At 33.3% G+C, this 15,337-nt stretch overlaps 1 protein-coding gene across 2 annotated transcripts in view; it reads right to left on the bottom strand.

Moving 5' to 3' along the window:
- LOC145263778 (gamma-aminobutyric acid receptor subunit alpha-2-like) overlaps positions 1-7,890 on the bottom strand; it is a 386,086-nt gene extending 378,196 nt beyond the window's left edge. For both annotated transcript variants that reach the window (XM_080120832.1, XM_080120831.1), the window contains exon 1: positions 7,744-7,890. In XM_080120832.1, the coding sequence (XP_079976958.1) occupies positions 7,744-7,828 (85 nt within the window). In that variant the 5' untranslated portion in view covers positions 7,829-7,890. The remainder of the gene's footprint in view (positions 1-7,743) is intronic.
- Between the last annotated feature and the right edge of the window lie 7,447 nt (positions 7,891-15,337).

Here is a 15,337-nt window from a genome sequence, read left to right as displayed (position 1 = left end):
ATAATGATAATGATAATAATGATACTACTGATAATAATTATAATAATAATAATTATAATAATAATGATAATAATAATAATAATAATAATAATAATAATAATAATAATAATAATAATAGGAGGAGGACTATGAACATTCCTAAAAACTTCGAAAAAAGAATGGCAAAAATTGGAATCAGAGGAATAACTGCAAAAATACAGCGGCTAACGATAAAGAAAACGGCTGAAATATTAAGAAAAACCCCAGAATGTGGGCAACAACACAAGACAATAAAACAAAGAAGCGTTACAGGGAATGAAAAACGCCGAAGCTGCATATCAACGAGTTCTACACCACCATCATGCATCGGCCCATTGTCTCATCACCGTACCCCCAATAGAAAAGTGATGTCGAAGAGCTGAGAAGGGTCAAGGAGGATGGAAAGACCGAGGAGAGAGCGCTGACCAGACCTCCGCTGGGCAAGCGCGAAGAGAACTGGGATCGTGAGGAGGCTTAGTGCCACTAACATTCCAGTAGACACCAATGACCACTACCAGCGATAAATCAATAGTATGAGGCTGTTGCGATAACACAGATTTATTTTCACATGCTATCGAAGGAAGTGGAGAGAGCTGGACGTTTGGAGGAACTTGTCACTCAGCTTCCAGAGAACACCACAGGTCTCCAAACCGATCGTTTGTTTACTTGTGTGAACACTCCATGTGAGCCGCCAATAATAATAATAATAATAATAATAATAATAATAATAATAATAATAATAATAATAATAATAATAATAATAATCATGATAATGATAATAATAATTATAATAATAATGATAATGATAATGATAATCATGATAATAAATGTGTATATAATAATGCAGTTCTAATTTTTCTAATAAAAATGACGTAACGTTTATTTCATTCATGCAGACATTTAGCTCTTTAAATTTTTGTGGACGAAGGATAGAGTGTCTTGAATTTAAAACCAATGTGCATACATCGTCTATTCTCCTAAACGTACTAGCATGTAATAGTATTTTCTCTCAAATATCGGCGAGCGTCAGCTTTCTTTGAAGTCCTAGTCGTGGTCCGCTAAAGTTCTTTTACTCGGCGTTATTTTTATCTAATATGCTTCAATGGCTGTAATATTATGTTTGAACATTCAGGGCGCTATAACTAAGTATTGGTAGATGTATTTACCTTGGACAAATATTGTTGAATAGTAAGAAAATGATGTGGATTAAGCATTTGCTGTATTATGGTCATATGGGCCGATTTTACACCCCCCACACACACACGCATATATATATATATATATAAATATATATATATATATATATATATATATATATATATATATATATATATATATATATGCATATATGCGTGTTTGTGCGTGAATAACTATCCATGTATACAAACGATAATTTTGAAACACAGTCACAAAGTAACCCTTACATTATAAGCCGGTATTATACCTCCAAGCTAAAGAAATTAACAGAAAGTTCAAAGGGAGTTAGTTGCTATATATATACGTCATCAGCAGTCATAACCAGTAAATCCTCATACGGTATTCATGGAGAATAAATCAAAATGAGACATTTGCGTTGAAGTCTACAGCTTATTGCTTATATATAGTACTCCCCAGAAATACTGTTTCGGTTTATCAATGCTTATCAATGCGAGCACACATTCCGAAGTATGGTTCGAACCTACCAGCATCTTGTAGATAGTCGGCAGTTCTAGGTAAACGACTAGTAGTATTGCTTTGACTGCCATTAATGGCTGCTAGGATATTTGGTCAATATTTATTTCACAAGCATTAGAAATGTTAATTTATTTTTTAATATTTTATATAAACATTATACCACAATCCACCTCTGTTAGACTTAATCTGAAGGGAATAAATATCTTTCATTTTCAGTTTTACTTCGATGAAGTGTGTATTTTTTCTTTTTCTTTCCCATCTTCACTTCTTAGAAATTATTTGTTAGCATCGTAATTGTAACGTCCAAGTCCTGGCGGCCATATTTTCGTCTTGTGTAGTATGTTTTTATGCGGCATTAGAATATATCCGAATATTGAATTACTGTGATGGCTAGACGTATACCTCATGATCTGAAACCCTCTTTTCTCTTTTACAGATGTTGGTCGAGTTAGAATCTTTGAACACAGCTATTGCTATAAAAGTGCGTCAACAGCGGAAATGTGCCACTGAACTCCTCAATGTAGAAAAAATTGAGCGGACCAACATACACTGGCGCTCATTGACGAAGCTGATATGGTTGATGTCTGCATATTTAGGGGGGAGAGGCTCGATTTTAGACTGACAAAAATGTGAGTAACAAAGTGCGCTTCAACGTTTTACTACTTAGATACAAAAGACTCAAGCATTGAGAATTCTGGTGACCATTTAGAGAATAAATTCGTGTGTACAAAAGATCTTTGTAGATCTTCAGGGTATTCGTTGTGTAGTTTATAAATAGGAGGTTTTGCTAATTATAACTCTCTGTTTTGGTATTGCTTCTCGACAATTTTTGTTGATCCGTTGTAATATACACCTTCCGACTCCAATAGCTCCCGTACATAAACCGCTGGCTTATGCAACTCACGTCCTAAAACCTGTTTTTCCTTAATTTTCAAGATAAGATAAAAAAAAAAAAAAATCCTTTTTCTTCGCGATTATCACCTTTTGTTCTTGCATGCTTCTTAATTAAGTGGCTTCACGCCTTGTTCGGGGGCTATTTCGATTTTTTCTTTAAAATATACATAGAGTTAAATAGCGCCCGTAGCTTAGCTGTTGTCACTTCCGTTATAATCTCTGTTTTCTAAAATTATTTATATTTCAAGAACATTTGAATTAAGCATTTATAAGAGTATGAAAAAAACAACAAAAAACGTATTTCTGTGACACAACTTTTATTTTCTTACGAATCCTAACTGTCTATCTGGTGTAGACCCGTGCTATGGGTCACAGATGACAGAAACCACAAGTAGTGTAAAGTGTATAAAATATAATATGTATTTGTCATAAAGAATACAGCAGCCACTAAAGTGGTATGAGAGGAACGCGTTCGTAGCATGAGGTTAAACATGGTATGAATGTCTCCATCGAGTGTATGCAACCAGTGTGGTATTCATAGGACTGGTTGATTCCACTTAGTTCTCAAATATGAATGAATTGTACCCCGCAACATTATCGAATGTTTTACTTTTATATTTTGAAACACATAGCTGCTGCTAATTGAAGGTCGATCGATAATATTCAGCATCATCCTATTTGATTGTAGCATTCTCTAAATATGCCGACAAACATTTCAGTCAATCTGATGCTTATCACATAATACGGCGCGATAAATATGTGTTCACTTAAAACAACTGTAACGCTTTAGGTACTTTTACTTGCTATTAAGCAACTTATAACTTATAACTTATAACTTATAAACCGTTGTTACTGCCGTTCTTCTTTACACTTAAGTATATTTGCCTATTTTCAAGAAGCGTTATAAATGTAATGCCTCCGTTTTTTATTCCGATCCAATGGATAAAAATAAATTTGCAAATTGCATCGACATGTTGACTACTGTATTCAGGAACAGAAATAAGCATAATAAGAAGATATTTTCAGTGTCACACTTTAATCAATCACTGGCGATGGACGAATGTCAGAAGCCGAGATGCGTAATTAATTCCTGACAAAAGTGCAAGGACAAGCGTGGTGTTTATGTAGGAAATAAATTATGGAGCACAAAACGTTGGACGGTTGAATGGTACCACTCCAGCCTTCCTAAATTATTAACAGTATGAGATCAAAGTATGAGACTTTGTTTACTGTACGGCCCACTTATATATATATATATATATATATATATATATATATATATATATATATGTGCATATGTGTATGTGTGTGGATGTGTGTATATATGTGTGTGTGTGTGTGTGTGTGTGTGTTTATATATATAATCATCCGCATACAGCTATTCGCTGTTTCACAGCTCATCAGTGCGGCTACAAAAGGCATTACCTCAAACGAGGATCGAAGCCCGACCGCCCATATGACAGTCGGAGCTTCTAACCTTTGCGCCATTCGGCAGCTGCTATATATATATATATATATATATATATATATATATATATATATATATATATATGTGTGTGTGTATGTGTGTGTGTGTGTGAGTATTATATATATATATATATATATATATAGTGATTCAATGAAATTAAAAACACTTCATTTTAATGAATGATCTTTATTATTCTAAGTAAGACAAAGAATGTTTTAGAAATTTTTTCTCCTAATCCTATAGGGTTTCGATGCTTACCATCTCTTAAGAGGAGAAAATATTAACAAATAGATATAACGGTATTCACCCTATTTGCTTAAGTCAGTTAGACATGGAAAAATATAATCAACAATTGATTAAATAGAAGTCACGTAGCAGGGGAAATGGAAGAAAAGGATATAAAGGCGTAGTTCTAAATTGCGCGGTAAAATCCAAGGTAACTGTCCTGTAAAGCAGTGAGATAATTAGATCCAAGCTGTATATTTTGTAATCCACATCATAGAGTAGAAATTCAAGTTGGGCATATTCCTGGAGTAATTCTTCATCATGGTCAGGTGAAAAGATTTTTAAGGTCTGGTTGGAACTTTTTATTAACTACCTTAGTATTACTGGAATTAAACGTAAGAGGGTAGGCATCGAACTCCTATAGGATAAGTAGATAACATTTCTAAAATATTCTTTGTCTTACTTGAAATAATAAAAAATCATTGATTCAAATAAAGGTTTAAAAAAAAATTAATTGAATCAGTATAATTTGCTTTATTTTCTCTAACCTGTATATTGCGCAGTTCCTATTTTGATGGACTAATACATAGAATAGGGTCAGGGCAACAACATATTCTTTTCATTGTTTTGTCCCTCGAGTTTGTATCCGTTGATATCTTATATGTTTGTGTTTTTATATAGAGTGAGGTGGTACTCGATTGATTATCTGCGTCTAACTGTGTCGGATATATACTCGAGAGTAAAAACAATGATAACAATATGCTGTAATCATAGTCCTAGTTTATATATTATCAATTCTGAATCTCTTTAATATTAACTGAATCAATTCTAAATAAACTCATGGGCACGGTCGTGAAAATAAAAATGTGCTTCATAAACCGTGAAGAAAAATGTAATCATCATTATTGAATCTAAATTATGAAAAAAAAAAACAGGAAACGTGTTCAATACTACATTGAAACGTTTCGATCAAAATAAGTGAGAAAAAAAAAAACGTTTTAATTATTCTTTCCAAATTTGTTAGAAATATAAAGTGAAATTATAGCGATTAAGTTAACATGCATAATTAAAAGTTATTCAACTGGAAAAAGTGTTAACTGCCTTTGAGAAAAAAAAACGTCCGCACGAAAATCTTCGGCTTCTTTCATTGTCTGTCTAATTATGCGTCTGCGTTCTGTGCTTTGTGTAATCATTTTTGTTATATATTTCTGTATTAAAGTTTTGTTTTTCTTTTTCTTAGTGTTTCATTGTTTACTCTGTTTAATTTTATCGACAACTACGCTGCTTGAATATTTTCCTATCCTACCTATAAGCAAGTCGGGGATATGTGTTCAAAATCAATATTGTCACTAAACATTAAATCAATCCCTAATCGTTGACAATAAATGGGTATAGTAATGTTTTTGAGTGGGATGCCTAAATGGCAGATCCTATACTTTTGTTCTGTAGTAGTAGCTATACGCGGAACATAACAAAACTAATATGGAGCAGAAGTGTGTTTATTATTTAATTTTTTATGATATGTAAACTATATTGTAAATAGCCTGTTCAAAATATTACGGTATTCGTTCAAAAAAGTTATGGCTCCTATTTTTATTTCGTGTGAATACATCCAAGGGGCATACAATGTTATGATGATTAGAATTATGCATTCATAAGGAAGGTTTCTCCCCTCTCTATTTAAGATGTTGGTCGTGTGTGTCACTGGGAATGCAACCCCATGTCATGATTGAACGCCAGACGCAGAGGTGGGTCATTGAGTTTCGCCAAATAAAAAAGGGCAGCATACGGTGGCGTTTGTAAAACGCCTACGAAGCCAACGCACTAGATATCATCAAAGTAAAAAAAGTTGAACTATATTAGAGTTGGGCAGTAAGCTAACTGGCAAAGAGCGCTCGGTTGTTTTACGACTGAGACATCATTCATTGTTGGCAAAAGTGCTTTGAGAATGATGGTTACGATTTTGAAAGCTTACTTTTAGAACACGAAACAGTCGCTCGTTTTTATGGTTCAACTCCCATCTTGGTAACCTTTTAACGTTTTAGATTTTAAATTACAAAGTGAAAGTATTAGCTTTTGATAAAAACGCTCGTCCTGCTCAAAGTATGCGTATGAATAGGGTTTAGGTCCTGCGATGAAAACATTATAATATATAAAGATTATATATGAAACTTACGTTTTCTGGAAGAAGGGAAAAGATACACGTTAAGTAAAATGTATTTTCTTTTGTTGTCGTTAGAAATTAAAATCAGGGAGTAGGATTAGAATAAACTCCTTTCTTTTTCCTGATTTAGATTAGCACCTGTGTATATGAATGGATAAATATTGTCATGATTCTAAAACAAAACAAAAACATAATAGAGATTAAACTAATGCAAAAGCTATCGCAGCCATTTCGATGACCTAACAATTCAAGAGAAAACTAGAGAGCAAATGTTGACTATATGCGTTACAAGTGACACCACTTGTTCCATTGACAAGATAATCCCAATTTCAGAATACTTTTTTTTTGGCTGAAATTGATCTTGGATCTAGTAAAGACTACACCATCGACTGGGAAAGGGAATGTTGTAAGCAAACTTTTCTTTTTTTTAACATAAGTATCACCTACTTATCAAGGCCCGAGCATAAGGGTTAAAGAGTGTACAGCAGTCAATTGGACAATATAGTAATCGTCAGTGATTAAAATTTGGTAAATTTCTTAACTGAAGTGGAACGGCTCATCAAGAACTTGTTTACGTATGACTTGAAGACAACAGTATTGTGGTCAGCTGGAAAGCAGAGTAACGGAAGACAGTTCCACAGTGGTTCAGTACTAAGAAAGACGCTTTATTCATGGAATCTACGTTTAGGTTTAGGCACAGATAAAGAGTAGGGGGGATTATTGACAGTGTTATCAGCTAGACGAGTGTTTCTTGTAAAAGTTTGGCGAGGGAGCCGTAGATTGCATGTCACTTGGGCACTTGCCATGAAAATAAGGATAAAGCAAAGCCAAACTTGCAACATCTCTTCTATGAGAAAGAGCTTGCAGGGAAGAGAAAAAGGGCATCTCCTACAAGGCTATGAACTCTATTAAGGCAGGATAACTCATTTCTAGCAACTGCTTCCAGATGTGGCAAGAGTAATCAATCCTTAAACTACCTGGCTCTTTGTTTTTCCAAACGGAATTAACAATCTTTCATAAACTAGTTCTTATTTATAGTGTAACGCGGATACAATAGACCCTAATATAAGAATATTCGATTTGAGAGAGATTTTTTCTGGTCGCAAATTAGAGCCTTTGTTAATGTAGAGTGTAACCCGGATATGAGAACAACTGATATAAGTATACCCCGGATATAAGAGAGCATAGTAACCGGAGAAGTCTCTTATATCTGAGTTAAACTGTACTACAAAAATGTGGCTAAAATGATAAGTGTCGTATGACCATGTACTTCAAAGACACACAAAGCATTGCAACTTACCGCCATGTCCTGGTCGGAAACGTTTGTTGTATTTTACCAGTAAACTGTCAAGTAACTCAGTCACCTGATCGCGCGTCACTGCCATCGCACCGACAAAGCTAGAAATAGAGAAGAAACAAAATCGATTACAACCACAGATGATATATTACTAAGAAAAATCGGTGTTTTTTAGATTAGGTCCACCTCCACAATTTTCTTTTAAATGACAATTTTTATAAGTTTTCGACTATGCCGTATACGAAAATTGCATTGCAATTTTTAAGAAATAATTAGTTTTCGAGATATAAACAGTTGTATTATACTTGCTATTTTTGCGGTCATCTTTTTTTACGCGCGTCAGTCATAGAGGAGTATATTTGTTTATTGCGGAGTTTTTATGAACCCGAATAGGTGACGCGTGGTCGCGCATTTTGAAAATCTGGGTAGTTTTTTTTTGTTTATATCCGTTGGAAGCGCTGACTGAAATTTGAAGAATCAAACATGTATAAATACTTTTGAAACCAACACTGCAACGCGAAATTTGTTTATAATAAATACCTGTTTATTTATTAAAAGAATTCGCGTTGCAGTGTTGGCTTCAAATGTATTTATACAGGTTTTATTCTTCAAATTTTACTCAGCGATTATCAACGGATATAAACAAAAAAAACCTACCCATATATATATATATATATATATATATATATATATATATATATATATATATATATATATATATATATATATATATATATGAATAAAATAAAGCAAGATATAAACGATGTTGGGTTGGTATTTACGCCATTGCAAAGCTTGGAAATCAGACTAAGCGAACATAAAAGGGACATAAGAAATGCCAACCCCTTAAATGCACTCTTTTCCCACTGTGTTTAACATGGCCATTCTTTCGGCTTTGGACGTGCAAAAATCTTAAAATCCATCCCAGATAGAGCAAAACGGAGACTTATTGAATCTGCTTTAATTTAAAACATTAACCCCATCAAAGAAAGAAAATGATTTTATAATGTAGCCCCAATCATAGGTAATATAATAATAAATTAACAAAACATTAATTTAGATCCTGGTTGATAAAAAAAGCATATATGTATATAACCCGACCCCCCCCACACACACACACTAGATATAAATTCTCTTTTCATCATGAATTTTTTTCTCTCCAGAACAGAAAGAGAACTGAACTTCTCCTCTTTTGCCTGTGATATATGACCGTCTTCCTGTACATCCTCGCCTAGAAATCCTGATGATGTCCCCTGAAATAGGGACGAAACGTTGATTTTTTTTTTGTTTTTACTCTTTTAGGTTTTTCCCTTTTATTCACACACACACACACATATATATGTATATATATATAATTGAAACATGACAGTAATAATAGAGACGTATAATATTTCATTTTTTAAATATATATTTAGCTTATACACATTCTGATATTATGCTTATATTAAACATTTATAAAAAGGGGTTTTAAATACTTTTTTTTTTATAAATCAATATGTACTTTAAAGACTACATAAGGAGATTGATACTGTCAGGTTCTGAATTTTGTTTTTATCGTGCTACCAATTTGGAAATTTCAATTTGTAAGCCAACTTATAACCTCATATAAAAATGCACAAAGATTAATTTCTTTTAAATTAACATTTCAGCAATATACGCCATCATCAGATGTTTATACATTTTATTTTTTTATTTTATTAACCATTATGTTTAATTTAACTTGGTGAAAATTGTACGCCTCTGTGCGCTGTGTTATTTTGAAATGCCAGAAGGACACGCTTGGCGTTAGTGATAGGAAATTCAGATTTGTGTTTACTGTAATAGAGGCTTTCATTGCATTTTAAAAGAATGGAAAAACACAACTGGCTTATATATATATATATATATATATATATATATATATATATATATATATATATATTGTATGCACGTGTGTGTATTTTCACTTGTTTTTATATTACTCTATTTGAATATTACTGCGTCTTCCACATTTTCTATTTATTTTTTAATTTAATTTATCTTTTCCTTCATTTTTTTTCATTCAAAAGCTAATCCTCATACTCGCATTTATTTATTTTTATTTTATTTTTTTATTTACATTTTAATATTGTTGATTTATATATATATATACATATATATACATACATATACATATATATATATATATATATATATATATATATATATATATATATATACATATATATACATACATTCGCATCACTTATCTCATTCCTCCCAATCGTTTATATCTGCTTTCACACATTTCTTTTGCTACGCTGTGTAACCTAATTTCATTCGTTTTTTTTCCTCTCCAATCTTCCCAAATTCGACTTTCATTCACAGAATTCCATCTCAAATTTCTCAGATCACTGACTCGGCTCGAGAAGCACCTGATCGTCTTCAGAGTCGCAGCGTGGATCGATCATCATTACTTCACACTTCATCATCACAAATCAATAACGAATAGAAATTATCGACCTTTAACATTGCCAAACAGAGCTGCAATAAACGCTCACAAATTGTGGAAAAATTACACAAATAATTAAATCACTTCACATCAAAATCTCATAATCGAAGGTAACACTTGCCTTCGTTTGTGGCAGCAAAATGCGTTTGCCGCTGTTTAAACGTCAGTAAGATTACGCAAACAGTTTATGACGTATTCATTGGACTATTTTAGATGCTCTATGAATAGTTGAGGAGAATAAGGAAACAGGCTTAACATGATTTTATTTCTATGCATATTGACTGTATTTGAATTTTGTAAAAAACTACACTTATTACTATTTAAAATGAAGTGTATTCTGAATGGGTGATGTATTAAGCAGAGTGAATACCCGTTAAAGGACGGGTACAGAGATATTTTGCTTTATATGACCTTATTCTTACGAAAATTTAACATCTAATATATAAATGTCTATGGGTTGTCTGTCAATTTGTCTCTCTCCATATTTTTAAATTCTATCTTCCAAGAAACAATAAGTCACAGAGCTGCGTTGGGGGGGGGTGAAATTATTGGCTTTTTTCCGACCGTTATTTGATGTGTCTTTATTCGGTTAAATTGTTTTAAAGAGGTCCAGAATTGGTAAATATTGAAAAATAAAAAAAAACAATCATTAAAAATTTAGTACATTGAACTTATTTTATTTTTAATTCATAACTTTTGATCTGTTTATATTCCTGCTACCGTGGTACAGTGGTAACGTCATCATTTTTGAATGCTCGTTTCAGATTGGATTATAGTAGATAGCATCAGAATATATATATATATATTTTTTACTTTGAAATTACAACTCTATAGTAATATGTATGACATCTGGACGGATTAAAACATCATATTAAGCGTATTTTACGCCTGGACATAGCCGGTCGCCCCACGATGCTACTAACATCTAATGCTGCGTAACAATCTCTCATGAATTGTGAGACAATAGGTGTTTTCTTTCTACTCATTGTGTTAATAAGTGGGAAAATAGAGAGACATCTAACATGAGGAATAAGAAATGAGTTCCTCGACAAAACAATGAAGATGGATTTGTTCAGTGGTGTAAACAAAGTGAGTTGAATAGGAATGGTTATGGCAAATAAAAAAATATTGGAAATTTATCAAAGTTGCTAGGTCTATAAATACTGAAAAGGTGTCACCCTTTGGCCCATATTCATGAGTGATATAAGAATCTCATGCGTGTTGTTTTTCTGTGTTAAGAAGTGATGTGTGTTTTGGGGATGTGCTGACTCAGAGTTATCTCCTCTTTGACTGTATTTTTATAAAGGCGTCTAATAACTTTTCCTTCTTCTTTTGTATAAGCATATAAAATACACAGATGTATCTTTCTGCGTCTCTGTGTGTAACAAGTCTAAAGGTATTACGTTGGTAATTAATTTGTGTTGTTTTCTCATTGTAAATAAAGCTTCCACTATGAAATGATTTAGGGAGGAAAACGTACATTTTTTTTTCTTTATTTACGTCACAATAAACTTAACAAATGTTATTAATCAACTCAATAAAAACGTCAGATATACTTAGACTTAGTTTTGGGATGAAAATATTATTACAACGTTTTACGGCGCTTGGAAACTATTAATGAAATGTAGTGTTTGCGACGTTTCCCGGCAGTTCCCTTCAGGGGAGGTGTCAATTTGACAAAGTAAAAGGCTGATCGTGGCTTAGATAAGTTCGTGAGAGCTTAGCGAGATTGAATGAGCTGACATCTATTGACGAAACTGACCTCAACAGAAAACTACCTCTTAGATGGTAGTTTCATTCGAGGGTACCATACTCATTCCTAAAGTGCTGCACAGAAAGAGTCTGAGTATGTGTTTTCCTTTGATAAACTTTATTTTCTATACTTGTGCGCCCGCGATCGACAGCCGCCGACGTGGAAAACGACGATACACCCAGAAGAGAAAACTAAGGAGTAGAAGGTAATAAAAACAATGGTGGCGTAGGCAATTTTCTTGAGCAAAGAAAATGGCGACTTCAACTGTCGTCAGATTAAGAACCCATTTCTTATCGGTATGGCGTGACCGCCTAGGGGATCGATATTACCTCCCATTGGGGAGATTAAGAGCCCCTAAAACCTTGAGTAAGGCCGGGTAATTATGATGAGATTGCCAGTTAAACGTTAATTCGATCCCAGACAGAAGCGAGTAACCTATCAAATGAATTTATTGTGTTTTTGTAAGACAAACATATATTTTATTTTGTAGAAAAATCAAAAGAAATGCAGATTAATGTAGACTGAAATCATATCTCCCTTTGTTTTGATGAACACCTGCTCAGGCTGTCTGAGCGCGAAAGTGTGAAACTGTTGAGAATTCCCCGAGTGAGGTGTCGAATTCTGGTTGGTCAGGGAGATTACCCCAACCTTCCCTGCCCCTTGGTACATAAGTGAATGCTCAGGCTTAAATAGCCGATTAAGACAAACCTCGGGAGAGAGAACGTAACCAAGAGATATCACCTCTACCCGGCCATCACCACCACTGCTAACCCTAGAAAATAAGTGAACGCGTGATTCATTAAAGGAACACCTACTAATAATTGTACATATGTAACAATCTGTAATTTTCGTGAATGAACGTTTTAGTAGACTAGAACGTCTCTGAGTGTGTCTTCCTTTTTTCTTTTCTTTTTTATTTGCTTGCCTGCGAATTTTTAAGCACTCCCGGAGAGACGATCAACGGCCATTGCAGCTTCAACAGGGCCAGAAGTCACCTGCTGAACCAAGGCGGAAGTCTTACACGGCGGGTTTTTGTTTGGTAAATTTGTTTGAACGTTTATATCTTATGAATAGTTATTATGTACCATAGAGGAATATAATATAGATAAATATGTTCAAGTGTCGAGTCTAAATAACATATCATGGAAATTTTGCATGGCATAAATAAGTTTACTTTTTGTTACATAACTTTTTGCAGGTAACAAGGAGAAAAGAAAGCTTCGAAATGACATAAGTTCCGCCTGCCAATCTTTTACAATAATTAATCCTCTAGTCCAAACCCCTATGAATAATTTTACCACTCCGTATCAAGGTATAAACCTAAACGCGAATTACATAAACAAAGCTTCTTTCCTGAAACTGGTCGCCTGTAGAAATCCATTTTTCCGGTCTGCTTGCCCGCTGACTACAAAATTATCGTTTGCAAGTCCAATGTAAATCGGCCTCTTAAATAATCTAATTAAACTAAATTTCCACTACTGACGATTACTACGCAATTGTCCTAATGAGTAACATAGGGGAATTAACTCTTATCCCCAAGTAGCTTCCGTACCTTGATAATAGTGCCTCGGTTGTAAAAATATAAAAACAATTCAAGATTTACATTACTTGATGTTTCTCACGTAATCCTTTTATTAATATGGATAGCTAAATTTCCTGACAGTTGGTTTTAAGATAAAATTCCAACGTTAACATTCCCGTTTACTATTTTGAATAACAAAACATATAGACATCGAAATAATCATGATTATCGCCCCTGATTTGTTTTCTGTGTTTTCAAAATCCAACAATATAAAGATATCTAGTGACTTGCTTGTGTGTCTGTTTTGCCCTCTCTCTCTATCTTTCTCTAACTTTCTCTCTCTCTCTCTCTTTACATACGAATATACAAGTATATCCTACTATATGACTTATTCTATGTTTGTTAGACTTTTCTAAATACGGTTTCTGATAAACATCTACATTCTAGGGAGGATTTATTAAAATACGAAAAAAAAGCACACTGACAACGTGACAGAAAACTCTATATATAACGTGTTACACTAACATGACTAATTGCTAATATCACAGCTGATGTAGCGTAACCCATACTTCACTGTAAGAATGTCTTTGCCAAATAGCCATTTTAAGAAACTATCCTTGTCTGTGGAGACGAAAGGAGAAAAATACGTATACTAGAAATGCTGAGATTGCCTGATAGATTAGGAAAAAAATCTTGTGTGAATCAAGGAGACACACAAATATCATTATTTAACGGTTGGACAGTGAGAATGGTAAATATATCCTCAAAGGAAATAAACTATTTCCCTAAACAAAACCAGCCCAAAGAAAACCCGATTAACAACAACAACAAAAAAAACTAGAAACACAGACAATATACAACCTTTCAATTTTCTCTATTCGCGTTCAAGTCTGAATCCCGAACCAGCTTTTTCCAACGTACTCGATTGCCCAATAAATGAAACTAAAAACATAAAAAAATAACAAAAAAAAATAAAACATACTAAACTTAGGTAAAAAAAAAACATGGAAGAACAAACACGCTAAATTAGGTTGTGTTTCTAATTCTATTTTATTGTTGGCGCCATGAGAACTTACTTTTCTAGATGGACACGAGACTGTGTGCGATGAAGAGCAAAGTTATTTAAGAGCAGTTAAATGTGAGAAAAACGAAGAAAGTCGTTCGAAAGAAAATAAGTAAAAAAAAAAAAAACAACAGATAAGGAAGACGAAATAGATGAATCGCAAAGAACGAAAAGTTCCTGATGAACTTAACAAGGAAAAAAATCGATTGGACAAGAAACACTATGCTAAGGGAGAAAGTAAAATTGATTAGAAAAACATGTAAAAATAAATGAATAAACGATGGAATAGACGCTGTGTAGGATGCTGCAAATTTGCCATGGATGATAACAGTAAGATTTGAATAAAGGCTAAAAAAATGCCTTTTGTCTATTGCCAAATTAAAAAAAGCAAATAAATAAATAATAAAAAAATGACGAAAAGGAAAATATGTCAAAACGTAAGATTAAAATCTGTAATAAACTAGTTGGATGACCGTCGTAGCCAACACATAAAATACGCTTTAATATAAAATTTTTAATTTATGAGCATTTTTTCTTCATTATCACAGAGTGAATGTCCTATATACTTTTACAGATTATATTCCTCTCATCACTACCCCATTTAGCGTGTTTGTTCGTCCATGTTTTTTTTACCTAAGTTTAGTATGTTTTATTTTTTGTTATTTTTTTGCAGGTTTTTAGTTTCATTTATTGGGCAATCGAGTACGTTGGAAAAAGCTGGTTCGGGATTCAGACTTGAACGCGAATAGAGAAAATTGAAAGGTTGTATATTGTCTGTCTTTAGTATCA

The sequence above is a fragment of the Euprymna scolopes genome, chromosome 39, assembly GCF_053919585.1.
Source record: "Euprymna scolopes isolate OS-2025 chromosome 39, ASM5391958v1, whole genome shotgun sequence".
NCBI classification, from domain to species: Eukaryota; Metazoa; Mollusca; class Cephalopoda; order Sepiida; family Sepiolidae; genus Euprymna; species Euprymna scolopes.
The sequence above is the reverse complement of the archived record's forward strand: the minus strand, read 5'-3'. Positions and strand labels throughout refer to the sequence as shown.